The 27,737-nt window shown below is 46.8% G+C and overlaps 1 protein-coding gene across 1 annotated transcript in view; it reads right to left on the bottom strand.

Annotated features, from left to right (window-relative positions):
* Positions 1 to 6,411: 6,411 nt before the first annotated feature.
* The window catches only part of SORBS1 (sorbin and SH3 domain containing 1), a 239,875-nt gene continuing 218,549 nt past the window's right edge, over positions 6,412 to 27,737 (bottom strand). Inside the window, exons 24-27 of the mRNA XM_065893760.1 lie at positions 26,899 to 27,093; positions 12,627 to 12,685; positions 9,600 to 9,712; positions 6,412 to 6,712 (exon numbers count right to left, since the gene is read on the bottom strand). Of these exons, the coding sequence (XP_065749832.1) occupies positions 6,645 to 6,712; positions 9,600 to 9,712; positions 12,627 to 12,685; positions 26,899 to 27,093 (435 nt within the window). The 3' untranslated portion in view covers positions 6,412 to 6,644. The remainder of the gene's footprint in view (positions 6,713 to 9,599; positions 9,713 to 12,626; positions 12,686 to 26,898; positions 27,094 to 27,737) is intronic.

Raw genomic sequence — 27,737 nt, 5'->3', positions numbered from 1 at the left:
TACCCAGTATTTTGCCTCTGATGATGCCAGAGTGAGGGGGCTGGAAGAACAGAGTAGTTGTTCTCTAGGACAGACCTCATAAACTAAAGTGTCACGTGGTCATTCATAGTATCTCATCAGGGCTTTTATATCTGTGGGTTCATCTTAAATTTTCTTTAAATATTCTTTTTTTGAAAAAATTGTTTTTTATTGAAGTAGAGTTGATTTACAATGTTGTGCCAATCTGCTGTGGACCAAAGTGATCAGTTATACACATAGAGACATGCTTTTTTTTTTTTTTTAATATTCTTTTCCATTATGGTTTATCCCAGGATATTGAATATGTTACCTGTGATATACACACTAGGACCTTGTTGTTTATCCATCCTACATAAATATTTTCGATCTGAACCACCTTCTTGCCTAATACATTCCACAAACTACTTGTTATCAAGTAGTAACTTCTTTCGTTTGTCCTAATAGGCCTCCACTAAGTATCCCTGAGATGGGTTTGACATGCTAAGACGACTTGTCCAATACACCCACATACAACTCACCCAAACACTTCATGACTTTTGAGACACCACTCTTTGTTCCTTTTCAGAATCATACTTTTAATGTGTGATACAGTTGTGCTATGTCCCCTTGGTCACATCAGCCTCCTCCTCTGGATGGACGTCCTCTTACGCTGTGTCCTTCTCAAGACCTTGGCTAGCAGACCTTCTGCACAGAGAACCAACATTCAGCTACACTGAAGTTTGTCCTGGGACAGGAAAATGGTGTCCCATTTTCCAGTTTGTCACAATAATGCCTAAAGTCCAGTTTGGAACATTGAGTTATCTCTCCAGCTGCCTTCTTATAGCAGTCCACCCCCTCGCCTGGCCTTCTCCTGTCCCCTATTCCATGATGTTCTGGTGGGCCTGCCAATCACACTCCAGTCCCTTTAACCCAAGTGATGAGTCAAGGAACACTAAATATTCCTGTCGGGCCTGCCAGCGTCTGGAATTGTTTTCAGGGAAGTCACAGGAAGGCCCTTTTGCCTGGTCTCAAGTTACAGAACTGGAAGAGTGAGGCTGGAGCTGCCTGCAGCTGTAGTTCCTATTACTGCATTCAGGAGGTGAAAATGTAGTCAAACAAGACCAACAGAGCCAAGAATAAGACAAATACAGAGAAAGTTTGAGTCTCTGGATTCACTCCTGCCTGAGGCTAGTTCCAGCTCCTTTCTTCCCAGGGATGTGACTCAATACCAGCAAGTATGTTAGTTTTCCACTACTTATCAATGAAAGGAGCCGTCAGACAATTGACTCTTCGGGCCAAATTATATCGTGGGGAGTCTGCTTGCTGAAGGAGCATGTGTGGAAAGAAAGTAACAGAGGGCTGAGATGTGGTGAAGATCTAGAAAGGGGACTGAGAAGCTGCTGGCCAGAAAAGGTGGGCAGACCAAGGAAGAGCCTTTCATGGAAGCAGACAGTTGGGTGGTGGGGAAACACAACACATTTGGTGGGAGTGTAAACTGGTGCAATTTTTTGGGAAGACAATATTTCTTTAACGTTTGAAATGTTCCTGCTCTTTGAGCCAATAATTCTACTCAATGCTGCATTGTTTGTTGTGGTAAAAAGCTGGCAATAACATCAAACTGTTGCATCACCAATAGGGGGGTGGTTAAGTAAATTATGGAAACATGTCCAAGTTCTATTGTTAACAGGGAAAAAAAGCATGTAAACCTGTCTAAAGCATTTGTTTAGAGATGTGTTTTGTATGCGCAAAGCGAAAAGCTTGGAGGGTCATACGTTGGATAGTTAGGTGATCTCTGTGGGGAGGTGACTTTAATTACAGAGAACTTTCACTTTCTATGTTTGTAAAAGCCCAGAATATTTAAAGAGATTAATTTCTGTTATTTTTGCTGCTGTGAGAAAGTGACATGATGGTTCACCGCTTTCACAATTAGTGTCAGTTTTCTGAGTTCTAGGATCTCTGGTCTGGAGAGGTTCATTGCTTAATTTAATTCATTCATTTATCTACTCATTTGTTTGCTCAAACCATGTGTTTGCTCAAACTAGTTGGCTGAGTGCCAACTAGTTGGGCACTCTTCTAAGTGTTGGGCATGTAACAGCAAGACAGAATCCTTACCCTCGTGGACTTTATACAATTGATTGTGAAAACAAATATCAGATGGTGATGAGTGTTTGGAGAAGCACAGAGGAAAAGAGCATGGGATAGACTGCTGGGGTTGGAGACCGTAGGATCCTATTACATATAAAGTGGTTAGAGAAAGCCTCCCTGAGAGGGCAACAGGAAGACCTAAAGGAAGGAAGGACGCCATGCAGCTCTGGGGGCAGGGTCTTTCAGGCCTAGGGGACAGCACAGTAAGACCCTAAAGCTGAAGCGTGTTTGATGAGTGTGAGGCCGGAAGGACTGTGTGGCGGCAAGGAACAATGAGAAAGGCAGAGGTGAGAGAGGAGGCAGGGCAGTGTCCTTTGGACTCGAGGCCATTGCACCACTCCGAGGGAGAGGAGTAGCCGCTCAAGGGATCACTCTGGTTGCTCTGTTCAGACTAAGGTAGAGGGGGCAAGGGTGGAAGCAGGGAGACCAGTTGGAAAGTGACTGCAATGACCCAGGTGAGAAAATGGCTTGGACTGTGGGGATAGAAGTGGTTGGGTTCTAAAGGTATTTTGAAGGTAGAGCTGATGGATTTGTTGGACGGGATGGAAGGAAGAAGTAGTGCTTGTGACTCAGGGCCCAGTATCAAGGCTGTCAGACCCCTGGAAGATGACCCTTCTCCCAGGACTGTTGAAGGCTTAAGCAAAGGAGATTCCACCGAGTCACCCCAAAGGGGTAGCAGTGCGAATGGGTGCTTTGAGTTGAAGGGCGAAGGACAGCATCAGAAGAGGCAGGGTGGGAGTTTTGGGGTTTTCTACTATGGGACAGACCCATGCTGCTGTAGCATGCCCCACCCCAAATGGAGATGCCAGGGGAGGCTGGATGCCTAGTGCCCCAGCCTTGACACACTTGGTTTGGGAGTGAACACAAGGACAGACTGCATTTTCACCCACTGTGGACTCGTAGCCAGATTTAACTTGTTTAGAAAAACTAAGTGCTGTCTCATTTTCTGTACCCATGTCTTGTGTAGTAAATCGAGACCCATTATACATATTTTATAATGGTCACTTTTGCTTTTAAAGACATGTGCATTATTCTTGTAATCAGAACAAATACAAACATTTTAGAAAGAATGGTGAAATGGTCAACATTAATCAATTCGGAGTGTCACGGAGTTAGCCTATTGAGAATAGAGTAAGCGGTGCCCTCAAGAAGTGAGGGGGGAAGCCAGATGTAAGTAAGAATGGAAAAGGAGAGTGTGCACCACTGAAGAGGTGAATATAAGTCTCATTTGAGAAACTTGAAAGGGTAGGAAACAATGAATGGTAAGAACATATGCCACACAATTCTGAATGAAGTTTATTAAATACCATGTACAGCCAATGTAGTAATTCAACATCTATTTGTCAGATCGATCCACTGCATAAAGGAAAATAGATGAACAAAAAAATCTGTGTCTGCATAGTACATGCGCTTGGTGTATGATTTAGATGGCAATACTTTAATTGGTTATATGTAATGTCAGTCATTTTTCTTTCAGAATATATTTTTTGTAGTAACCTATTCTAGCAATAGGCCTTAATACTACTGCAGATAAACAGGACTGCAAAAAAAAAAAAAATCAAAAAATAAGAAAAACCACTATAATTGAGATAACAGTTACCTTCTCTCCCAGAAAGAATGATTATTTAAAATTATAACACTTTACAAGGGCTATTTTTGGGCTAAAAATCGGCAGGTAAGTTATTTTGGAATTCCTTCATTTAAATATGCAAAAAAACTTCATGACTTCCTTATTTTACTCCCCCTTCGGTTCAAATTTTTAAAATTACTTTTCTATACAAAGTAGGTACATGGACTATACAAAGTTAAATATACATATTTACAGTCTCACTTCTTAAGCATGTGATTTTTTTTCTCTTACTGATCCCAGAAAGACTGCAGAAGTTCAGTAGTGTGGGGCTTGCCTTTACCCAGAAGCATGGCTAATCTATTCAAAATGTGTTGCAGGGCATGCCGCCAGTTAGTTGCACTTGCGATTAATAAACCTGTATAAATATCTCAGCATAAAAATAGGTATTTTGTATTACTAAATGTCTGAAGACAAAGGGGCAATTGGAACCCTTTGTTCCTTGTTGTGTCATATGTAGGAAGCTGAAGTTTGATGCAGATTTTAACAGATGAGTTTATTAAAGATGGGCAAAATCCCAGGCATACCTGGGATTCTGGAGATATACAAAGTCGTGAGGCTGGCATCATATGCAAATGTGACTTTACAAATTGGTTTATTTTCTAGCTGTATTTAAAGAGGTGTTCAAACTTACCTACTTAATCAATAAGCACCCCTCAGAAAACAGATAAGATCGTGTTATGAATGGTTTGCATCTAAGAAAGACCAGGAAACACATTAGCCAATATACATTCCAAAATGGGTGATGCTGCTGTGTGAAATGCATGTGGATATGCACTTGAGCTATACTCGGAGCGGGGAGGAGAGACAGGAACAGAGTGCCCTTGGATGGCGAGGTGGACCTTCCAAAGCACGGAGTCTTTCTTAGGGAATATCAATAAGTCCCTTTCTACCCAGGAAGCTCATCCACCCTCACCTATAGCCCCAGCCCCACCTCCACCATTAGTTCCACAGCCTTTCCCCCTTGGGATTAAGGCTCTGCTCTGTTCTAGTTAAAAACCAGTGTTTCTGTGAAGAAATAACACCTTCCTCTTATCAGTCATTTATACTTTACTGTGAAGGAGTCAGTGGCAGTTGCTTTCCTGAGAGCATGCTTTGAAGGACAGGGAGGGAGGGTACTGTGGCTCTCTGACGGGGGTGGGCAGCTGCTGGGGGTCCTAAGATGCATAGTGGAGGGAGAAGCTGAGGCACTGAAGACAAAAACTCTGTGTGCTTATAAAGACTCTGGGACATGGGTCCTAGGCCAATTCTGAGCTATATGCAAAGAGTCAGGGTTCCTGTACACACCCTATCAACCTGGAACTGCTACTCCTATTTGTGACCTTGGATGTGTATTTGTGGGCAGGATGAGAGTTTGAAGACCCTGGAAACAGTTCCAAGTATTTCCAGCCATAAACCACCTTCAGACAAAGGTTCTTCCAGCATCCTAGTTGTTCAAGGTGAGCTAATGGAGACAGAAATATGACAATGCTTTCTAGGGTCCCTTCAGGGAAAATTCATCTCTTCCTCTCTCACACCCTTCTTAGCACTTATCACAGTCTCTCTTGATTCAGTATTTTTGTGTGTCTGTCTCTCCAACCACCTCTGAGTTCCCAGCAGGCAGGGGATGAGTCATTTCTATCTTTATCTCTCCAAGGTGTCTAACAGAGTGGCCGGTAAGCATCCTTGAATTGGATAAAGTTGTGATGGAACACCCCAGGCATCCCAGGAGCCTCAGTCCCCAGCAAAAGACTGGCCTCCTGGGAGTGGCAGAATCACGGCTTCGCTCTTAGGGCCACTGTATCTGCACCTTCTATTCTAAAGAGAAGCCTCACAGGGTGAGTCAGGATTCATAACCTACATAATTCCTATTCCTACATTTGGGGTAGTCCTTGGACTCCTATGGCCAATGAAAATGGAGCCACAGTGAACCTCTTCTAAGGCTTGGAGCGTGGCTTGCTCATCAGTGGCCCCTGGCGTCCAGTGTACAGTCACTGAACACCATCCTTGGTTCTCTGTGAGAATAGGCCTATCAACCCCAAACTGTCCTGGCCCAAAACAACCCAGAAAAGAAAGAGCAGCAATGGCATTCTGCACTGCCCTGAAGGTGACCGTTCATAACAGCCAGTGATACGGGGAAGGGGCCGCTGCAAGGGCCCTCAGGCTACAGTCACCTGGAAATACAAATTTAACTATCTGCCTGGCCACCCTGCTCCAGGGGCAAACCTTGTGTGCTTTTGTGGCTGAACACCGGGGGCGTCTGTGGCAAAGCTGCATGCAGGCTGAATGCACTGGGCGCCTACTTTGACCTCCATTTCCCCACCTACCTCCAGTGAGGGACTGGGCCTTGGGTAGTTTGGGGTCTCCACTACTGTTTAGGGAGCGCCTTGGCAGCCCTGACGGGTCTCTCACAGCACTAGGGGACTGGCAGGCTCCGGGGCGACTGGGGGAGTCTGTGTGGAGCCTTGGAGGGTGGCTGGGGGTCTGCCTGTTGCTCCGAGGGCTCCTGCAGGCTAAATGACCTTTTGAGCCAAAGCCGGTCAAGCCTGAAGCAGCAAGAAGCATTTCTGGCCTAACTGCTCCTGGACCATGCTGCAGGTCAGATTACTCAAGGTGGGGCGGGGGTGGGGTGGCAGGGAGGGCAGGGCTGGAGTGGCTCCCAGAAGCAGCTAAGTAAATACCAACTTGCCTCATTCCTTTTTCTGCGGGGTTCAGCCCTGATACACGCAGTAAGCTTAGACAGTAAGTAAATGCAACACTTCTCTGTCCTCTCTTTTTCTTCTTTCTTTATCCACTGCATTAGTTTTCCTACTGACTCAATGTTTAAATAAAGAGACAAATTCATGAATTATGCTTCATCCTCCAATAAAAATCATCTCTGTGGTTTTCAGTCTTCTTATAGATACAAAGGCTTTACATAGTTGCCTGGGAAAGTACCAAACTGCCTTGTCCTTCTTGAAGTACCTATAAAAAAAAAAATACACACAATGAGAAGACTCACCCATTTGAGTTCAGAGAGAGTCCTTGGTAACAATCCTGCAGCTTGTAGAAGGGCATTTGGTTTCCAAATCACTTTCCCCTATCTTATCTCATTTAGGCTGCAGAATAATGCTGGGTGATAAGCAAGGCGGGCATTTCTAACACTCCCATTTTTTTCACAGGAAACCCAAGCTCAGAGAGACAGACTTTGAATCCAGGTCTCTGACTCCCAGCCTATTGCTCTTTCCAGTACTTCTCCTTTATGGAAGAATGAACAGTTACCAACAGCAAGGTACTGGGGATTTAGAATTTCTAAACTGTGGGATTTCTAAAGTCCACTGGCTATGACTGCACAGCAAAAGGAAATCTCCCTCCTGAGTCTAGGGCCCAGATTGACTCCCTGTCTTCACTGCCAACCTTGTCAGGGTTCCCTCTGAGCCAGGAAAATTGAGCTACCAGGGAACAAGCCCTTCCTGGGCTGCTCCACATCCAGCATTGCTGGATCCCTAATCTAGCAATAGTTCCTTCCCTTGGGATCTCTCTCTAAAGCTGGGAGATAGGGGTGGAGTGGCAGATAGATGTTGTGTCATTATTACCCTCTCATTAGCCAACATCACAATGTGATCATTGCATCCTTTCCCCGATCGATCGGCTTGGATAGGGCTTCAGAATCCTGCTGAACACACTTCAAGCAGCCACGATCAGTGGGTTGGAGTTGTTGCCCAAAGTAAAACTTCTAGGCTAGAAGAATGTGTCAAAGCTAAGGCCATCTAAAACAGCTAGCTGAAACCCCAGGGGGATGGTCAAGGAGGCTGCAGAGAACTGAGATGGTAAAACCCGGAGATGTGATGTGCTCCTATGGGTGGTGAGCACCTTTCCTGACGGATGAGAAAAATGAGCTCTCCTGGGTTATTTTCTTCATAGCCTGAACACAAGGCCACTTTTCTAAGTGTTTGAGGAGTTAAGGAATCTAAAATATTTCCTTTATCTAGCTGCCGGGTGGATGCCCCTCACCCCATCCCAAGTTCTCATAAAAATGTAAACACTCCTGGAAGAGTTTAACAAATCCCTACTAGCTTGCACTCTAATAGGACAGCCACGTGTGGCTCCTGAGCCCTTGAAACATGTCTGAACCGAGCGATGCTGTGACTGTAAAATACATATTGGATTTCAAAAACTTATGTACAAAAAGAAGAATGTAAAATATGTCCCTAGCAATTTTTCATACTGATATGTTCAAATGATAATATCTTAAATGCACTGGGCTTAATATATTAAAATTAATTTCACTGGTTTCTTTGTACTTTTTTCAATGTGGCTTTCAGAAAATTTTAAATTTCATACATAGCTTGCATTATGGTTTTTTTTTTTTGCAGTACACGGGCCTCTCCCGTTGCAGAGCACAGGCTCCGGACGCGCAGGCTCAGCGGACATGGCTCATAGGCCCAGCCGCTCCGCGGCATGTGGGATCTTCCCGGACCGGGGCACGAACCCGTGTCCCCTGCATCGGCAGGCGGACTCTCAACCACCGTGCCACCAGGGAAGCCCCATTATGGTTTTTTTTTGGCTGTGCTGTGAGGCTTGCAGGATCTTAGTTCCTGACCAGGGATTGAACCCGGGCCCTCAGCAGTGAAAGCACAGAGTCCTAACCACTGGACTGCCAGGGAATTCCTTGCATTATGTTTCTATTGGACTTGCACTGCACTAGAATGTTGCTGACTTTCAGACCTGGTTTCCTTCTGAATAGAACCTCAACGTGGTGAGGACCACAAAACTTCTGTGGGCCCTGGGAGGAGGATGGGGTAGTTTTCTAGGAGGCTGGTGAGGCCAAGGCAAATCTTTCTGGCTTCCCATTTGTGCTGAAGCCTTGTTCTCACGGCCCCAGTCCTGACATTATTTCGATTTAGCAAAGCTTTTCTAGGGAGATAGGAAAGAGTTGGTCTTTGGAAAGAAGATAAAGGTAAAGCCAGTTGTTTAAGGGGTAAACTGACACAAAGAGTGTCAGTGGTTCCCAGGATCATATTTGTGCCTGAGCCAGAAAGAACAGAGGCTCAGGGAGAGACGAGCCTAAGTTCATATACTGGCCCTACCATTTGCTACCTGGGTGGTGACCTTGGGGCTAGTTACTTAACCTCTTTGGGCCTCAGTTGTTTAATCTGTGGAAAGAGGATAATTCTTGTCTTACAGGCTGTTTGTTGAGAGAACGTCAGTAAGAAAGTATATCAAGCATCTGTTTTGTTACAGAATCTCAAATTCTGATCTTTCTCTCCCCCATCCTATGAAAGTGACTCCTTTAATTAAGCAGGTTGCTTTGAGGAAAGTTATTAGAAGCCTGGAGTAAAGGAGGTCTTTGGAATGTCTACACATATGCTTGAGCTTCATGGCAGAAAGCTAGGCTCAAGTGTTCTTGTGGTGTTCCACAGGCGTTTTAAAAATTAAAATTTCCGAATGTAGGACGGACAGATGTGCAATAGAAATACAGAGGGAATTCCCTGGCGGTCCAGTGGTGAGGACTCAGCGCTTTCACTGCTGGGACCTTGGTTCCATCCCTGGTCAGGGAACTAAGATCCTGCAAGCTACATGGCACAGACAAAAAAAAAAAAAAAAGAAATACAAACAGAACTCAGTGGATGAAGCTGGCAACTGCCCTTCCATGCAGTAGATGTTGGCATATTTGGTTGTCAGGTTCAATGTTATTATCATCCACACTGCCCTGAGAGCAAACATAAACTGGGTGGCTCATCGTTCCTAATGGTGGTATAGGAACTGAGAAGGCCCTTCTCTGTGTAGAGAATAGTGCTCTCTTCGTGACTCATCACGCCTAGTTCTTCCTTCAATACACAACTGGTAAGAAAAGTACGATGTCACTTACCAACAAACCATCCATCGTCACACTTTTCCATGACATCAACAATATCTCCATCTCGGAGTTCCAATTCGTCATCATTCTGTGGTATATAGCTATACAATGCTTGGTAGCTAAATCTGTGAGAGAAACAAACATTGCCTCAAACACTGATGGAATTAAATAATGAGTTTTAAAAACCATTTCAGCTGAATCCACATTTGGGTAGTGTTTCCTACTCATCAGTGGGGATAAAAGTATTTTATTGGCTATTTAATAATTTGGGGAGATCCATGTGATAAGCAGATTAAGATTCACAGGGATGGGGAACTTCTGAGAAGCAAGTCCTGATCAGTCCTTTTTATTCAGTTTCATTTGGTTACCACAGCCAAGCTTTTTTGTCTAGACGCTCCCCCTTTAAAGTTAATCTAGTCCTTTTCTTAACATAGGGTAATACATGTAGATTCAAGGTAATCAGAAGTTACTTAGGTCCAGAGACAGACATTATATTCTGGTCACATACACTGGAGAACATGAGGCAACTGTCCTGTGTATATATAATTTTTTAAAGTACATCTCAATTGCCTCACTGTTTAGCAAAAGTACCTTGAGTTTCTTTACGTGCCAACACACATTTCATTAATTGCTTTTAAACGTGGATGCCACTTTTCTGAAACCCTTGAAAGCATTTCTATCCCAGTGATGTTTGGGGTTAAGATTTTTATTTGCTAGTTAGTTGGCCTAAGGCAATTTGGTCTGTTCTGACAACAGGCTCTGGAAAAAGCTGGACTACTTGTGAAATCTGATACCTGTTTTGGCAACAAATAAACGCTTGTTTTCATTTATTCTTTCGATAGATATTTAAGAAGCACCTACTATGCACCAGGTCACAGTTCTGTTTACTTGCTACTTTGAAACACAACACTAGCAGGTAAAACTTTGCAAACCAACCCATCATCTACCATTTTCAGTGGATGTCAGTGAATTCCAGCATGTGGGCAAGAGAGACTAGAAACAAGTGCGTGCAGTCAGTTCCTAGAAACAAGAGGTTCTGCTCTCTGCTAAAACCAAAGGAGCAATTTAATTTTACATATTTATTCAAATGTAGTGAAACTCTGGTAGATGGATCTGCCTGCCAGAAGGAAGATCTCTAATGAGGAATTAAGAGTTGCAGATGGATTTCCAGTTGGTAAATGAATACATTTTGCTGTTTCTGTATTTGCCTGCTGTCTCTTACCCAACCTGGACTCGTTACGATGCCTTAGGCCCTTTACTGCCACCGTGGCTGCTTTGCCAGTCTCAGCTCTGGGAGATTACTCCTGTTATCTGCCTCACTGTCTCACCCCAGACAGCGGAGACCGGCTGGAAACAGTCCTGCAGCCTTGCTGCTTGGGTGCCCGACTGGCTCTAATTTTGGAGGGGCTTCATGCTGTTCGGACACCGTTCCATAGAGTCCTTCCCCCGCCTCTGAGCAGAGCTTTAATTTTCCTCCCCTCCTGCCCCTACTGCCATGTGTAAGGAAGGGTCCCTGCTCCTGGCCAGGCTAAACTCCCTTCCCTGGGCTATTTCCTCGACTTAACGTCTTCTCTCTCACATGTTTCGATGCTGTTAACTCCTTCTCAAGTATAGATGTGCTTAAGCCTCTGCATCCTAAGAACAACTCCCCTGTCTCTGCTACTCCCTGAACCTACAGCCTCCCTGTCGCCCGCTCCGCCCACTCGCCATCAGCCCTCTGTAACACAGGGTCTGCCTGCAGCCGCGCTGTCATTGCAGAGGTCACCAACGATTGCTCCAGGTGCCACCTGGAGGACATTTCTCATTTCCTACCCTCCTCGCCTCTCTGAAGCAGGGGCACCACTGGCCACACACTGCTTGCTCTGTGGCACACAAGTGAGTGCTCCTAGACCCTCGCCTGTGTCTCCCGCTGTCTCCTTTGCTGGCTGCTACTCTGTTGCCTTAAAAGTTGGTTCCCCAAGGATCTATCCTCAGTTCTCTTCTCCCTTTCTCCCTATCTCCTCGGGGAATCTTATATTCTTATCTAATCTTATATTCTTCCATGCACCAGAGGCCCACTCTTTCCTAGCTCAGGCCCTCACCACTTTTTTGCTGTGTTCATATCTCCAAACCACTGTCTTTGTCCTTCGTCTCTGAAATCCACTCTCCACTCTGTTGACTGGTGTATCTCCCTAAAACGAAATCCAATTAATGCGTTCCTCTTTTTTTTCTGGCCACGCTGCGTGGCTTGCAGGATTTTAGTTTCCCGACCAGGGATTGAAGCCGGGGGGCCACAGCAGTGAAAGCGCTGAGTCCTAACCACTGGACCCACCAGGGAACTCCCAGTATGGTCCTGATTTTAAAAACCTTCAGTGGCTCCTGAGTGAATGCAGACTAAAATCCAAATTTATTTCAGTTGCATTCTGGATTCTACAGTCTGGTCCTAACCTGCTCCTTGAGCTTTGTCTCCATTCCCTCCATGAACGGCACACCGTGGCCACAGGCGTTTTTCGATGTTCTCCAAACACACTACCTACTCCGGGCCTTTGCACATTTGGTTTTCTCAGCTGAGAAGGCCTTTTACCTCCCTGCTCTAGCTCTCAAATCCGATTTGTCTTTCAATGCTTATTCCAGAACTCCCTTCCTCTGTGAATGGAGTTGACTCCTTTGTGCTTAGAACATAGATATCCAATACTTTTTTTTTTTTTAAATGAATGGATCAACCCTATTCATTCCTCTCCAGTCAGAATTAACACTCCTTCCTCTACACTATCACAGCACTAGGAATGAGACCAGTCAGCGCAGCTCCCAGTTGCCCTATATGGCAGTAAATTCTTTACCTCTCTCCCTCAAGAGTCCGTGACCTCCTTTATTTACCTGCCACCTATTTTCACATTGGCTGATGGGAAACAGCCTTAACTAGAAACCCTCAGAGAAGCTTGGAGTGACTGGTTCGTCTCCCCCAAATGGCTGCCCCTCCCACAGTCAGTCAGGGACCCACTTCCTAAGCCCAACGGTCTACTGAGAACTCGAGAACTGAGGTTTGCCAAGTGTACTTACAAATCCTGGGAGGTTTGACTCCTGTCTGGGGTGACTCTTCGCTGCTGGGCTTGAGGTTGCTGAGAAATGATTAGAGATGATTTATTGTCAGAAGGGGATACCTTGTGATGAAAGTCAAGGGGATGAGAAACAGTGCTGCAGTAATGAACAGATTTTTCGGCAATGTTTATGATCTCATTGCAAACTGCTTCCTGTGGTGGCCCCGAGATATCCAGAAACCCCCATAAAACAGTCAACATGGGGACAAAAAAAAGGAAAGAGAGGAAGAGATGTAACATTCCAGACGAAGCACATAAGTCCAGGGAAACAACAGAGTTGAAGATCCAGGTTAAAAAAATAGATATTCCAGTAGTGGAGTGCAGGAGGAATCCAGGTGTAAGCATGGAAAAAACAGGTAAGATACAGAAGAATTTGGGATTTAGTATGAATATTTAAAAAAAAAAAAAAGGCAGCAGCATAAAAGCCTGTAATTAGTGAGTAACTGTTACAAATGGAATAATTTCAGGATAGAAATGCAAGTATGTATCCCCAATCATGCACTAATATATTAATTTAATCCCACATGTAGGCAGAGTAGAAATATGGTCTCTAAATTCCTCTGCTTTTTTTTTTTTGAGGGGAGAGGGTGGCCTAACATCTCTCTCTACTACAATAGCCATATAATTCTTGTAAATAATGGCTCTGTGAGTTAACCAGGCATTACTCCAGTCTAGACTCTACAAATCAGTAAGAATTCTCTTTAGAAAAGCTACAGTCTTATTCAGCAGGCATCTTACCACATAGCTCTTTTCAGATTCTGTGAGATCAGGTCCTGCTCTCAATGAATGATGAGAAGGCTGTGATCACCAAGCAAATTATAAGGGAGACATTTTAGCAGATGTCACATTGGAAAGGATTCAAAATAAAAGTGTGAGCAAATACACATACCACACCATCACATTCAATGACACCGGATACTCGTGGCCTATGGCCACCGAGTTTCCAAGACAACACGGTGGGTGCAGAGGAGAAAATGCAATGTACAGAGTTAGAAGCAAGGTTCCAGGCAATGAAATGAGCAGCTGGGAACATGGCTGCAGTGAGGTGAGAATGAACAACACAGGGACCCCAGATTGGCAGGGAAGAGACACAGAAGGGCTACCTTAAGGAACAGTTATGTCCCTCTGTAACCACACACGTTGGTTCCCTTGCTCTCAGCTGGCAAGCATCTATGGAAGGGCTGCTGTACCAAAAGCCAGTTCCACTTATTCTGACTGGGAACCTCCTCTGGCAGAGCAGGCTCATGAAAGTATCAGGTATGCCATTTTCCCGTGCGTAACTCCTCGGTAATATGTGACGTATCAAGTGCGACTGTTCCCCAGGAAAAACGTGCACATGATACTCTCCAGCTAAGTATGCGATCGATGAGTTCTGATATCTCATGGGGCAGAGCTTGCTTCCAGAAACAGGATGGTGTGTCCTGACACAGTGGTAGAAATGAAACTATCACTCTTCACTCACCAGCTTAGGTCCCACATGCGGACATGGAAATAAGGTGCAGTCATGGCCAAGCGGATCTGTCTTTTAAGTAAGGATCCTATAGCACAGGCCAGGCCTTCACTGGAAGAATGTCTGGAATTATTTATCCCAGAGAGGATTCAAATCCAAGCTCTAAGAAGTCTCCCTAAATGAATATTTGAAGAGCCATCCTTGGAGAAACCCTCCAGGTAACGTGCAATAATAGTGATGAGTCACAGCAACTCCAGGGCCTTCCAGAAGAGCACTCAGATCTTTAGTGTGTGACCCACTTGTTTCACAGGAAGGCCCAGAGAGGGTGAGGGCCTCCCCTGAGGTCAGCCAGCAAGTTAGTGGTAGACCTGCCTCCTGGATTCACCTACTGTCCCGTTGGACCTTCTCTTTCATCCTCGGACCATTTCCCTCATTATTAAGTGTGCTCACTGACATTATTTTCAATGAGTCCCACAGAAACCCTGGAGACAGGCAGGACAGGGTTTATCATCCCATTTTCTTTTAAAGCCCAGGAAGCGGATGCTCAGAGGGGCTTAGTGCATTCCCCAATGTCACACAGCTAGCAAGAGGTAACACTGCCTCACCACACCATCCCTTCCTGTTCATCTCCGCTGTAAATCCTCATCCATTAGCACGGCCTGCAGGACCAGCTTTCATCCCAGCCATCACTTCTATATACTCTCATCCTTTTGGAAAACCTTTTCAAGTTCTCCAAACTGCAATCTCTTAAACCAGCGCCCTTGGACTCGGGTAGAAGAGACCAAACTGCAAGGGTTCTGCTCTTTAGAAGACATCTCAGGACCCGCAGGCCTTTGCCAGGTGACTGGGAGCTGACCTTGTGTGGCCCCACTCACTGCCCATCCAGCCTCTGGATCAAGGCTTCTGCATAACAAATTAGAGAGAAAATGATGACACTCCCAAGCATCTACTATATGGGCTTCTGTGTGGCAGCACTGAGTGGGTGATACCTACAGGCAGATTTTGACTTGATAGAAGGTGAAACTTTCTAAACATGAGAGCTGTCCAACGGAAGGGACTGCCTCGAGAGGAAGTGAGTGGTCAGTCCCAGCAGCTGTTCAAGCTGAGGCTGTGTTGACTTTTGCTAGATGGGATATTGTAGAACACTGCTGCTCTAACTCTAATGTATGTCAGAGTCACCTGGGATCCTGTTAAAAATGCAGATTCTCATCTGACACATCTGGGATGCATCCTAAGCCTGTTCATTTCTATTTGCTGGTGCCCATGCTGCTGGTCCACAGACCAACTCTGGGGAGCAAGGCTGAAGAGCACCTCAGTTACCCAACACTGAGATTCTTTAGCTACAGTGTGCCAAGACGGGTGGGTCTGGCTCACCTCGTGAAAATAAAAGTTCTCATAAAGAGAGAAAATATTTCCAAACTCCAGCTGGTGGCCTAACAACCTCAGGTCAAGTGCAGTACAAGGAGAGGATGCAGACAATTTATTGACATGACCTCCAGTTTACCAAAGCCCCATAGCATCTTTCGAATCAACTTTAATCCTAAAGGAGTGACTGGAATCAATCATCTAGCAAATATTTCACACTTAAATTTAAAAGAGGTTTGGTGAATCAGCTACATTAAGAACCACGATATTTTACTATCCCTTTTTTTTGGCTGAGCCGTGTGGCATGCAGGATCCTAGTTCCCCGACCAGGGATCAAACCCATGCCCCCTGCATTGGGAGCTCCGCGTCTTAACCACTGGACTACCAGGGAGGTCCCACTGTCCCTTTCTTTTGTAAAGCATCTTTTTTTTTTTTTTAAAGTCGCTTTCAAAGCACATATAGGGGGGCTTCCCTGGTGGCACAGGGGTTGAGAATCTGCCTGCTAATGCAGGGGACACGGGTTCGAGCCCTGGTCCGGAAGGATCCCACAGGCCGCGGAGCAACTAGGCCCGTGAGCCACAACTAGTGAGCCTGCGCGTCTGGAGCCTGTGCTCCGCAACAAGAGAGGCCACGATAGTGAGAGGCCCGCGCACCGCGATGAAGAGTGGCCCCCGCTTGCCACAACTAGAGAAAGCCCTCGCACAGAAACGAAGATCCAACACAGCAAAAATAAATTAATTAATTAATAAACTCCTACCTCCAACATCTTAAAAAAAAAAGCACATACAGGTCCATTACCTCACATGACTTTTATACTCACCCTTTGACTTGGGGAGGGCAGAAAAGGAAATTTTAAGGCTCGTGGAATTCTGAAGATTTTCACAAGGTGGCAAAGCCACTGAGTACTGACCCTCTCAGGTTCTAGTCGCCATACACCACCTCCCTCCTGGCTCATGACGGGATAGCGGGGGTAAGGATGATAGCAACACCCAGCTTCTGCCTCTCCTGAAAACAGGCACTGTAACTTTCCTTGAATACTTTTTCTTTGTGTAAAAGGTCCAGTGTGCAGTAATGGATATCATCCAATCGTTAACTCAAGGATCCGCAGTTCTGAAAAGGGATCCTGACCCAGCTAATACCCTCCTTGGACTCAGGTCATATGCAAACCCGAGGATGATCGTCACCGCAACCTTCACATCTAGACAAACTTAACATCTAGTACAAACTCAGCTCATCCCTGAGAGTCACCTGGTTGCTTACTTAACGTCTGTGGAATAAATGAAGACAGCAAGAAAAATATTTATCCTGTTAGGTAAGATTCAGTTTCTCCCTATTTGAAATGCATTCCTTAGATGTAAGCCAAACATCTCATACAGCGGAAATGTAAACCAGTTTTTCTGGGGGGGGGAGTGGGGTGGGTGGAGTAGAGGTGGGTACAGCATGTGGACCTTTGGTGGAGATGGAAACCATTGATATCCATTACAGGGACTCGCCCTTCACTTTGAAGGCTGTTTACTTTCAGACATTTTTTCCCTTTGGGCGTATGTTTTGTCTTTCCCTGGTCCCACTTTCTAACCATATACAGCTTTATGTATCTCTTCCTCTGAACTTATGCTATCCCAATATGGTAGCCAGTAGCCACATGTATCTACTCAACACTTGAGATGGGGCCAGTATGAACTGTGCCATAAGTGTAAAATTATTTACACTTTTTACGAAATTATTTTTTACAAAATTATTTCCCAAACTTAGTATAAAATAGCTCAACAATTATCCTGATTATATATTAAAATGATACTATTTTAGATATGTTTGGTTAAATCAAATATAACTAAAATTAATTTCACTTACTCCATTTTACTACCAGAAAAATTTAAATTACATACGTGACTCACGTTATATTTCTGCTGGCCAGTGATGCTGCCAAACCCTCCCGGGTCTTAGTGTACACCCTTCTGTAAGCCTAAAAGTAGACGAAGTTCTAACCAGGACCTCAGCCAGGGCTGGGGATAAAGGGACTATTATCTCATGCTAAGTACATTTCAGACTCTTGGAAATACATTCCAGTTTTTCACATGTTTAGAAAAACAGCCACCAGCACCCCCCGCCCCGCCCCACTGCACTGCCCTCCCGGATCAACAGTAAGCAGGTGATAGTTGCTGATCCAGAAACAGCTTTTCTTCCATATTTGCACACAGAAACACAAGTCGACCCTCTTGGCCTGGAGCTTTTGTTTCATTCTTCCGAGTGAGCAGCCCTTCATGTGTCCTTGCTCTGTGGCCCTGCTGCCTTTCTACCTTCAGTTCACAGCGGTCCCTCAGAAATCTGACCCTGCATCCCTGGGGCTGTTAATCCCTCTGGGTCCACAAAAAACACCTGGTGCTCCTATGAGTTACTAAGCATTCTCTTCCAGCTCTAGGCATGTGCCAAAGCCTTGAAGCCCAAAATAAAATGTCCCCAGGCTAGAGGCCATCGGGAAGTCCTGGCGACGTGGACAGGGCAGAGGACTCCACCTCCACGTGGCCCCGAGCCCCTCTAGAAGCGGCACGAGTCTCTGCTCTCCCAACCTGCGTGCATCTCTCAGAGATGGCGTGCCTCTGCTCATCACATACCCCAAATCTCTTCTCCTCAGACCTCACCTCTCTGGAGACCCACACTGGCCTCCCAGGGGACACTGGACTGGGAGGGAGGAAACTGGGTTCCAGGACAGGGTCTCCCAGTAATTTATTGATTTTTGAGCAAAATGCTTAACCTCTTTGGATTTCAAGTTCTTTGGAAAACAAGAGGCTTTGGAATGATTTACATAAACATCTTTTTTGGCTCTAAAGTTCTAATGTAGTAATTAGACTGTGCTCATCCTATGAATTGAGAACCAGGGCTGGGCAAGGCTGACCTGGCTTAAGGGGGCCAGCACACCACTCACTGCCCACTGGAGATGGGGTGGAGGACAGATTTGACTGTCACCTCCGGGTGGCTGGAGAGCTCACCTCTGGCAGCGTGGGAGGCGAGGAGCTGCCCGGATGGTAGAGGGAGAGGTGCAGCTCCTGGAAGACCGCAGGCAAACTCTGCCAGAGGAGTTAGAAGACCTGAAAGACTTAGGCTCCTGGCTTTCAGCTCTAGGAAACCTCCGCAGGTCCTGCAGAACAATCTGACTCCACTGAGTTTTCCTCTTGCATTTATTAAGAAAAAGATCCCAGCTTACGTATAAAACTAATTACTGCCAGTTAGTTCAACTGCTTACCACCTAGACTGAAGCTCCTTGCAGATGAGTCCACAGACAACACATCGGCGTTGTTGTAACGTGAATCTGATGACAGCACTCAACTTAACACGCTCAGCCTTCTCATAGTCTGTGGCGGGGTATGTTTCTTTCCCAAGACAATCAGAGGAGTGATGGCAAATATGTTTCCAAGTATGAAGGAACCAAAAGCTTTCCAAGAGGATGCCTTTGTACTCGAGGTGAGAGAGAATAACGAGAAGCACTGATTTACAGAGTGCAAATTCTAAATGTTCTAAATTCTGGATTTGTATAACCGAAGTAAAAGAATTCTTCCACCTTCTACTTTCTTCTGTCCCCCAACCCCATCTTCCTCTCCTAGGTGGAATGGAGTAAGGAGGATAAAATAAACTACTTTTGTTTCTTTTCCCTGTCAGCAAGTATTTACCGAGTCCCAGCTACTTGCTCTGTGCTAGGTTCATTCATCTCCAGGAAACCTCATTTAATCCTCATAATAACTCAATAAGGCAATCAATATTTACCTCATCTTACAAAACTAAGACCCAACATGTCAGAGTTGGGAATTGAAGCACCAGGATTTGAACCCCATTCTCTCTGACTCCAAGTTCCCTGCCCTCCCAACACACCCTGATCTGCCGGGCTGTGCTCTGCCAGAGGGGAAGACATCAGAATAGCTGAGGGAGGTGCCCATCAAGAGACCACCTTAAGTCGCCCCGTACTCTGCAGCTGGCATGAGCGTTTCTACTGCAATCCTCCATTTCTCCTAACACCTTTGTAGGGGTGGACACTGCAACTGCAGGTCTTAGTTCCCTGCACCTTAGGTGTTGAGCGCATACCTGCCGATCATTTTTCTAAGAACTGCAGCCAATGTCTCTCCATCCTGTACACGGTTGAACACCCTCTGTATATATTTAGAGGTTTCCCTTCTGAGTGAGTCAAAGGAAAATGTTTCCCCTTATTAGGTGGGTATTTTAACATTTTTAATTTTCTTTTTGTTCTTGTAAGTTGCATCACATGCTTTCCCTTCTACTTCTGATTTCCATGCTCAAAGAGGGCCTATGCCTTTGTTCTTACCTTTCTGGGAACTAACCTAGTTTCCATGCGGTAAGGGATGTTCCCTCTGAGTTCACTGAAGCACACCTTCCTGTGGTCTTTCCCTCTCCCCTCTCCTTTCTCTCCTTTCTGTAGTTTGTTCTTATGCTTCTCAGATGCTTTGAAGACACAGAGCTTTCCTGAATACTTTTATTTAAACGTGATGCCCTCAGATCTTACCGTTTGATTGGCTTTCTCCTCTTTAGGACCCAAACTGACATCACATAGGTTTTGTCACTTTTCTCAGGCCTCAGTGCTGTCATTGTAAAAGTAGAATAGACTGGGGGTTCGTAACCTGGGTGGGGGGGTCTGTGGACTCCTAGGGAGCTCTCAGAATGATTCAGGTGTGAATCTCCTAAAACTTTATGCAAAATTGTATGTGTGCCACCCTCTTTCCCAAACAACTGGCCTAGAGTCCTCAGCTAACCTCATATTCTCAAAGGTTCTGTGATCCAGAAGAAGTTATGAGTCACTGGAGTAGATGATATTTAAAGATTCTTTTAAATTCAGAAATTCTGTGAGGATCTCTCACTCAGTTGTAGGAGCTCTTAACAACAAAGTCTGGATGCCAGTCTGCAAACGAAAGCTCAGAAAATATTTGATGATGCTAATGGTGGAGATCGCCCAGATGATATTCCCCTTCACTTTCTTGACCAATTGTCCTAAACCTTCTTGGCCAAAATTTACATGCAACAAGATCCAAGAACTTGGCTGATAATTCTGAACTCTTGGGCATTTTGGATGTGTTTGTGTGTATGTCTTTGTCCAATTGGTTAAGTTGTCCCTCGAAAAACAAAAGGGAAAGCTTTTGTTTTTCTATTGTGCAAGCCCACAGGTCTATCATAAACCCCCTCCTTAACATTTTGTATTTGTTCTTCTCTCTCCTTGTAACTGAAATTCACAGGATTTTTAGCTGATCATAGAATATCAAAGCTAACAGGAAGTTATCTTTGTCTGAATCTTTTGTTTATGGATTAGGAAGCTGCCAGAGAAAGGAAGTGATTCACCCAAAGACACACAGCAGGCTCACGGCAAAGCGGGAGCTAGAGCCCAGGAATCCTGACCTGCAGTGCAGCACCCTTCCCAACGATCCCGGCTTCCCCTAAACACTCCGTACCTCTCTCATTCACCCCTTTCTGCTGTTCAGAGAACACCCACGAGCAACCAACCCAATGTCTCATCAGCTTGGGAGTCTACAAAGGAGTGAAAAGTCAAACCCTTTCACAGCTGCAGAGATGGGGGCAGTGGGCTGGGCTGGACAGGCGACTCAGGAGAAGGAAAGCAGCAAAGCAGGGACTAACACAATTAGGGAATGCTGATGAGCAATTAGCAAGGGTCACAGAACTTGAGGAAGATGACCAGACACATTGGGAGAAGGTGCTGACCAGTATCCACATGAGGCACCAATCAGCCCCCCAAGCTCGGCTCCCAGCCCCTTCTATCCACCTGCGGAAGCGTCAGTGAAACCAGGAACTCACGACTCCCCTCCCTCCTTTCACGTTCCTACTCCTGGGGCTTGGCCGGGCTATTTGCTTGCCTTGAAAGCCGCCCTCCTGCTGTTCACCTATCATAAAACTCCCAGTTCTTTAAGCCCCAGATCAAAAGCTGCTTCTCTCTTAAAGTCTTTCCATCTTCCTCTTCCTGCCGCTTATTATTTCTTCCCATCTTGAACTCTCAGACCGAACTGTTTGTGACCCTACTTCCCTGTCTGCGTTACAATTGTGAACATGTCTTATTCCCCCAGTGGAGCTCATACACTCCTTTAGTTGGGGTCAGTCATACTGTATTCTTTCTTTCACTCAAAAAATATTCATTGAGTGCCTTCCGTATCTCAGGGGTTCTGGTCCCTTATGTTCTAATGGTGACAAACAAAGGGACGAATACAATAGAGCTGATAAGTGCCCCTTAGGTCAGGTGCAGGGAGCTGTGAAAGCACAAAGTCCAGCATTTAATCTAGTCTTGCAGGGGGAGGGAAAAGTTGTCAGGAAAGGCTTCCTGGAAGGAGCAACATCTAAGTGGAAAAGTGAAGGACAGGTGGGAATTTCCCAGACATACAAAGCAAGGGAGGCTTTGGAAGGTGAGGCTGGCTTGCTGTCTAAGGGGCCAGATCACATGGGGCCTTCCTAAGCCCATGAAGGAGGAGAGACTTTGCTGAGAGCAAAGGGGAGCCCCTGACGATGTTCACTCCTCTGTGCCTCTTGCAGCACTTAGCACAGTGCCTAGAACATCCTAGATGCTTGAATGGAAGAGGCAATGGTCATAACATTTCCCAGTGTCTTTTCATGCTCTCAGGTTAAATTCCCTCAACTTATGGGTCAGATACTCAACCTAGCTTCCCAACAGTGATAACAAAATTGAACTACTGGTTTAGCACCGCACAGCAAGGACAAGAGTGGCTGGCAGTTCTCCTGATAACGCAAACTGGTCTGGAATGCATTTATTCAAGTAAGTGACACAGCCTGAGATCACTTCTTGTGACTGGATCACCAGAGAATACCTGTCATTCAAGCCCTTCCCATCTTTAGCTCTGTCATCCAAAGAGGCCCTAAAGAGGCAGAAAGCTTCTTTTGCAGGACCTCATTTCCCGGGTTGCCATCCTGCTCCCAGTGCCAGGAGGGGAAGGCAAAGGGGCTTGGGAGGGAGTGTGTGGGCAGGAGCCCTTTTCGCACAACCCCCAGCTCTCAACAGGGAGCAAGACGGGTGCCGTGGAGAAGGGGCTCGTGCTGGGAAAGCAGGAGGAAGGGAGGGGACAGGAAGCGGTGCACTTGGGGTCTGGAAGCCCACCAAGAAAGGCAAATCAGTTTTCAACAAGCCTGGCTCTCTGTGTTGCCAGCCCCCTCCTCTCCTCGTTAGGAAGCGGGAAGCGCGTACCACTAATCTCACCCGAGCGAGCGCCATGCGCACTTCCTGTGCACACTGGGTCCTGGCGTCAGGCCGCAATGACTCACTGCTGACCATAACAAGGCCTCCAGGCCCCAGGCGCTGACTTAGAACATTTACAGAATTGTTCCTGTGTTGAGACATTCACTTCTTTTCAACCAGCCACTTCACCCGCTCTCCCCCAGCGAACTATTCATTCCTTGACTAGACACATCCTTCTTTCCTCAAAGAACACCCCTGCCAGGAGCACCTGCTCCCGGGCCAAGTAAAACCCTCCCCAGGTATTCTCTTTCCTCAGGCCCACACAATCCACTTTAGGGAGCCTTCCCACATGCCAGGCACCACACCCACCTCATTTAATCCTTACACTGCCCTTCGAGGGAGGGACAGAGTTCCTCTCCTACTTTGCATAGGAGAAAACCAGTGGGGAGGCTAAGCCTGATTATTTGTCATTATCCCACACCGTCCTTCCCTGCAGCAATGATGCCCCACTCCCCGCCACAGGCTGGGGCTACAGGTCTGGCCTCACCTGTGCTTTAGGCCGCTGGGCTCCTGCGGCCTCCAAGCACACCTCTACCGCTGTGTCCGTCAGACTCACTGAAACATGAGGCTCCTCAAGGGCAGAGATGAGATAACCCCTGTATCCTGCCCAGAGGCTGGTGTCTACAGGCCTTGAATCAATTACTTGTTGAGTAAATGACACTTTAAAGCGAAACTGGGATTGCAGGTCTGAGGATCAAGCATCGTCTATCGTGGACATTGTGCACAGTAGATAATAAATGATTTGGAGACGTCTTCAAGAATTCTATCTGGTTCGAAAAACATTCTAGAATGTTCTCAGTTCCAGAAGCAGCTCTCCATCACCCAAAGCGGATAGCTTCCATTTGTAAAGTGCTGACATATTCCGTTCCCAGCCCCTGTGCTTAGCACTTCACACGCATCACTTCGTGGAATCCTCTCAACCAGACTGAGGTAGGTGTCAATCTCCATTTTATGGATGAGGAAACTGAAGCTCAGAGAGGGGAAGTAACTCACTCCCAAGTCACTGGACAGTAGCGGTGAGCAGGCACTCAAACCTGGCTGCTTTAGAGAAGCTACCAGAAAAATCGTTGACTTCTGGGGTAGTAAACAACGTAGCCACAATTAGAACCGTGATCTAACTGCTAAGTTCATCTCCCCCTGCCCCCAAATTTTCAGCCCTCAAAACATCCTAGGGCCACCCTGGTCCAAACCCCCAATTCCTGATAGCTGACCCGGAGAGAAAATGGGACAGTCACCTAAAAACCTGGCCTGCCATTCAAGGAGCCCAGCACTGGGCCACTCCCCCCAGAACCAAAACGCATTTGCTCTTCAGTGAACAAGTCAGCTCCCACACAAACACGAGACAGGACGAAGACCTGACACGGCTAAGCGCTGGCAGGCAGAGCACCGTGGGTTACGGAAACGAAGCGTGTCGCACACAAAACCAAATCACACGGAGCCACACCAAAGCCTGGTGTTCTCAGCCATGTTGGGGCAGACCGAGGATCATCCCCCAGCACGACGGGGCCGGGAGGAAGGCCTTCCTTCTCGTGGGCTTTTGCACCAGCCCAGGAGGTACCCAACGTGGGGGTCGCTTCTGAATCACCTTGAGAGGCCAGAATACAGACTGTCCTTTGCCTCCACTGTCCCAGCCCTGACACCTTAATGGACGACCCCTCCGTTCCCACCTGGGTCATATTTTTGTTCCCAAGAAAGCAAACAGCTCTCACAGGCGTCCACGCGGCCAGGGGTGAGCCCACCCTGCTGGCCAAGACACCCGGGCACACACGGGCATGCTGCAGGCCTACCTCGCTTGCGGCAGTCCGAGCGGCCTTCCTCTCGGCCGGCTCGCCACCTCTCTGCAGCTCTGAGGGCTCAGCCTCCCTTCCCGGGAAAGGGCTACCCCGGGGCTTGCGGGGCCGGCTCTCCTCTGGGGTGTGGAGCTCTGTGGGTCTCTGTTCGGTGCTCAGACACCTGACCACGTCTGACGGTCTCAGGCAGCTCTTCTTAGAGATGGCGGGTCCACCCGGGCATCTCTCACCTGCCTCCCTGTCTGCTTTCCTCTCACGTGCTCCACTTCCTTCTCGCCACGGCTGCCGCTCACCCTGGCTGCTAAAGGCGTCGCTAAGCTCCGAGATGACCCTGTCCGAACGCCCAAGCCTCAGCTGGGAGAAGCTATCCTTGAGGACCCCTGGAGGTGGCACGTGGGTACCACCATCTCCGCTGGCGTGGAGGGAGGTCTGGGAACCGGGTGCCAGGGAGCAGGCTTTGTGTGGGGGAGGCAGGGCCAGCGGGGAGACTGCTGAGCGTGGGGTGGCCCAGGCCGACCAGCCCGAACGGGGGAGGCTGAGGGTAAGGGAGGAGCTGGGCCTCGCCCACAAGGCCAGGGGTTCAGGGCTATAGACAGAAGCCTCTGGCAGAGGAGGCAAGGGTGGGGTCAGGGCCAGAGGCCGCCTGCTCGGGACTCCTACGGTCAGCGAGATCCACTCAGAGGTGACAGCGTGCATCTCAGGGGACAGGGCTGGGTGGGCGTGGGGCAGAGATGAGGGGGCTGGCGTGATGAGCTTGCTGTGACCGGGAAACTTCAAAAGAAAAGGAGAGAGAGGAAAACAAAAGAAGCAAAAGGCACAAGTGTCAGCACAGAGAAGAAAAGGGGAAAATAATCACAAGGGCTATATGGAGAGGAGTGAAATGGAGAGGAAGAGCAGGACACTCTGGTGTCCAAAAAGGAAATCATCTGGTTAGGTTGGGAGAGAAACTGGGATGTGGGTGCATGCGTGTGGATGCGCGGGTGTGTGCAGGCGGGGGGAGGATGGAGAAGCACGCGGTATGGAGATGGGAGAAAGTGTCCCATCAGGGCAAGAGCAGACGGTGCCGGCTGGTCTGCGGAATCAGACTTGTAAAGGGACACACTGGAGGCTCCCCACTTCACCCCACCCAACTGCCTCTGCCAATGCAGCCTTGACCCAGAGCCATGAGGAGAAAAAGGTGGCCTGGTTGAACCACTGTGCTGTACACCCGACACTAACATAACATTGTATGTCAACTAGACTTCAATAAAAAAAAAGTTTAACAAGGCATGCCACTGCTCTGACCCTTCTTGGGCTTTTCTTCTCTCTAGGAGGGCTCAGCAGAGAGCCTTCCAGAGAGGAGTATGAGTATCGTAGTCATCTTGTTTTATAGTTGTACTTGGCTACAGTCAAGCGAAAAATCTAGTTGAGTTCCCCATGCTATGATGAAGCAGAATGCCCTGCGCCTGGCTCACACACTCTCCTCGAGAGATCATAGGATCTGGATCTCGCTGTGCAGGAAGCCCTGGGTCAGCCCGTCTCATGCTTCCTGCCAAGAACCATCTCCTGGGGTCAGCAGTGGCAGGTGGGAGAGGAAGAAATGATTAGAAGATGAGAGAAAAGAGGCACCATCCAAGTGTCCCCAGGTCCTGCTCTCATTTCTCTGGCCATACTCCCTGTAACTTACCACTTATGGTCAGTCTATTTCACAAGCAGTCACCCCACTGTGCCTCTCCTGAACCCAAGGTCTGGTTTTTTTTCTTGGTTTTGGGAAAGTGGGGATGGGTTTGGAATAATTTATATTTTAAAACAAGTTTGTTCACAATTAATGTTCAGGCAAGCAAAGATCTTATTATGCCTATAAATCTACTTCTTTTCAGCCCAGTATAGACAGAGACACTGTTAAGTTCCTTTTCCAACCCGGTTCTTGATTGCAAAGAATACTCTGAATCCAGTCTATATGTCTGAGGATGAGCACATGAAATTCTCTCTTTCAATCTTTGTCTTCTACAGGCCAATCTTGACCAGTAAGATGACTAAGAGAACCATACTGGCCATGGTATGTATGGGACAGTGGTGGTATCCAGACAACCAGCTTCACCCAGGAAGGGATGCTCCCAGAACAGGGTTTTGGACCAACTGATAATGGCGCTTATTTCTCTCCCCCTAATCATCTTATCCCCAGAGCAATCACCTTAAGCACTTCCTTTTCTCCAAGATAATATTTCTCGCACCAAGTTCTTGAAAAATGCCATTTGTACGCATGAGAGCAAACCCTGCACTGCTGCAGATGGCTCTTAATCACGGTGTTGCAGAACCACCCCAGAGGGGCTGTGTGCTATGAGCACTGAGGTTTGTCGTGCTGAGTGTGAAAACCAGTGGCGAGAAGCTTAGGTACCTGAGGGCTTGCAGTGGCACTACGACTTGGGGAGGAGGAGAAAGGCAGGTCGATGTAATCCACGGGGTTTTTCACCAACGGCCGTTTGATCACGTCCACATAGGTGATGGGGAAGATGCCTTGCCGGGACGTCCCTGGGATCCTCCCTTCGTACCAGTTCTCGTCCACCTGTCGAAGCAGCGTGATCCTCTCGCCCTGCAAGACACAGAAAGGCAAGGGTCCTTGTCCTAGCAGGCCTTGGCACGTCTGAGGCCCCTGCCTGTACCTTGTGCTCTCCTGCATCATTTAGTACGTTCTTTGTTCAGAAAAACCTTCTTTGCTAGACCTGGATGGAATTAGTTATCACTGGGATGGAGATGTTAACAGCAGTAGAGATACCTGGAGGCTGTTAAGCTTGGTCTTTACATATTTTGGTAAAGGAGAAGGTCAGACTCATTCTCTCAAGCTAACAGGCAAACGTAGTATTTTTGACTCATCTAATGCAAAACAGACAGATATCCAATCTTCTTCTCTAAGGTAAAGGTTTTTGGGGTTCTTTTTCTTTTTTTATGTAATTTTATTTTTCCCTGTATTATTACAGAAAAATTAAAACATAAACCTGAGGCAGAAAATAATCATTACCATAATATTATCACTCGGGGGTAACCACTGTTAATATTTTGGTGTAGATAATTCCATGTGAATTAGACTTGCACATACTTTTTTCTTATGAAAACTGAATCGCACTCTATCCCCCTTTCCAACTTGCTTTTTTATACTCAATAACATACAGCGAACCTCCTTCTTTATCAAGAAACAGAATTCTACATTTTTCCTGGCGGTGCACAGCTTAATGGCCC

The sequence above is a fragment of the Phocoena phocoena genome, chromosome 16, assembly GCF_963924675.1.
Source record: "Phocoena phocoena chromosome 16, mPhoPho1.1, whole genome shotgun sequence".
Taxonomy (NCBI): Eukaryota; Metazoa; Chordata; class Mammalia; order Artiodactyla; family Phocoenidae; genus Phocoena; species Phocoena phocoena.
The sequence above is the reverse complement of the archived record's forward strand: the minus strand, read 5'-3'. Positions and strand labels throughout refer to the sequence as shown.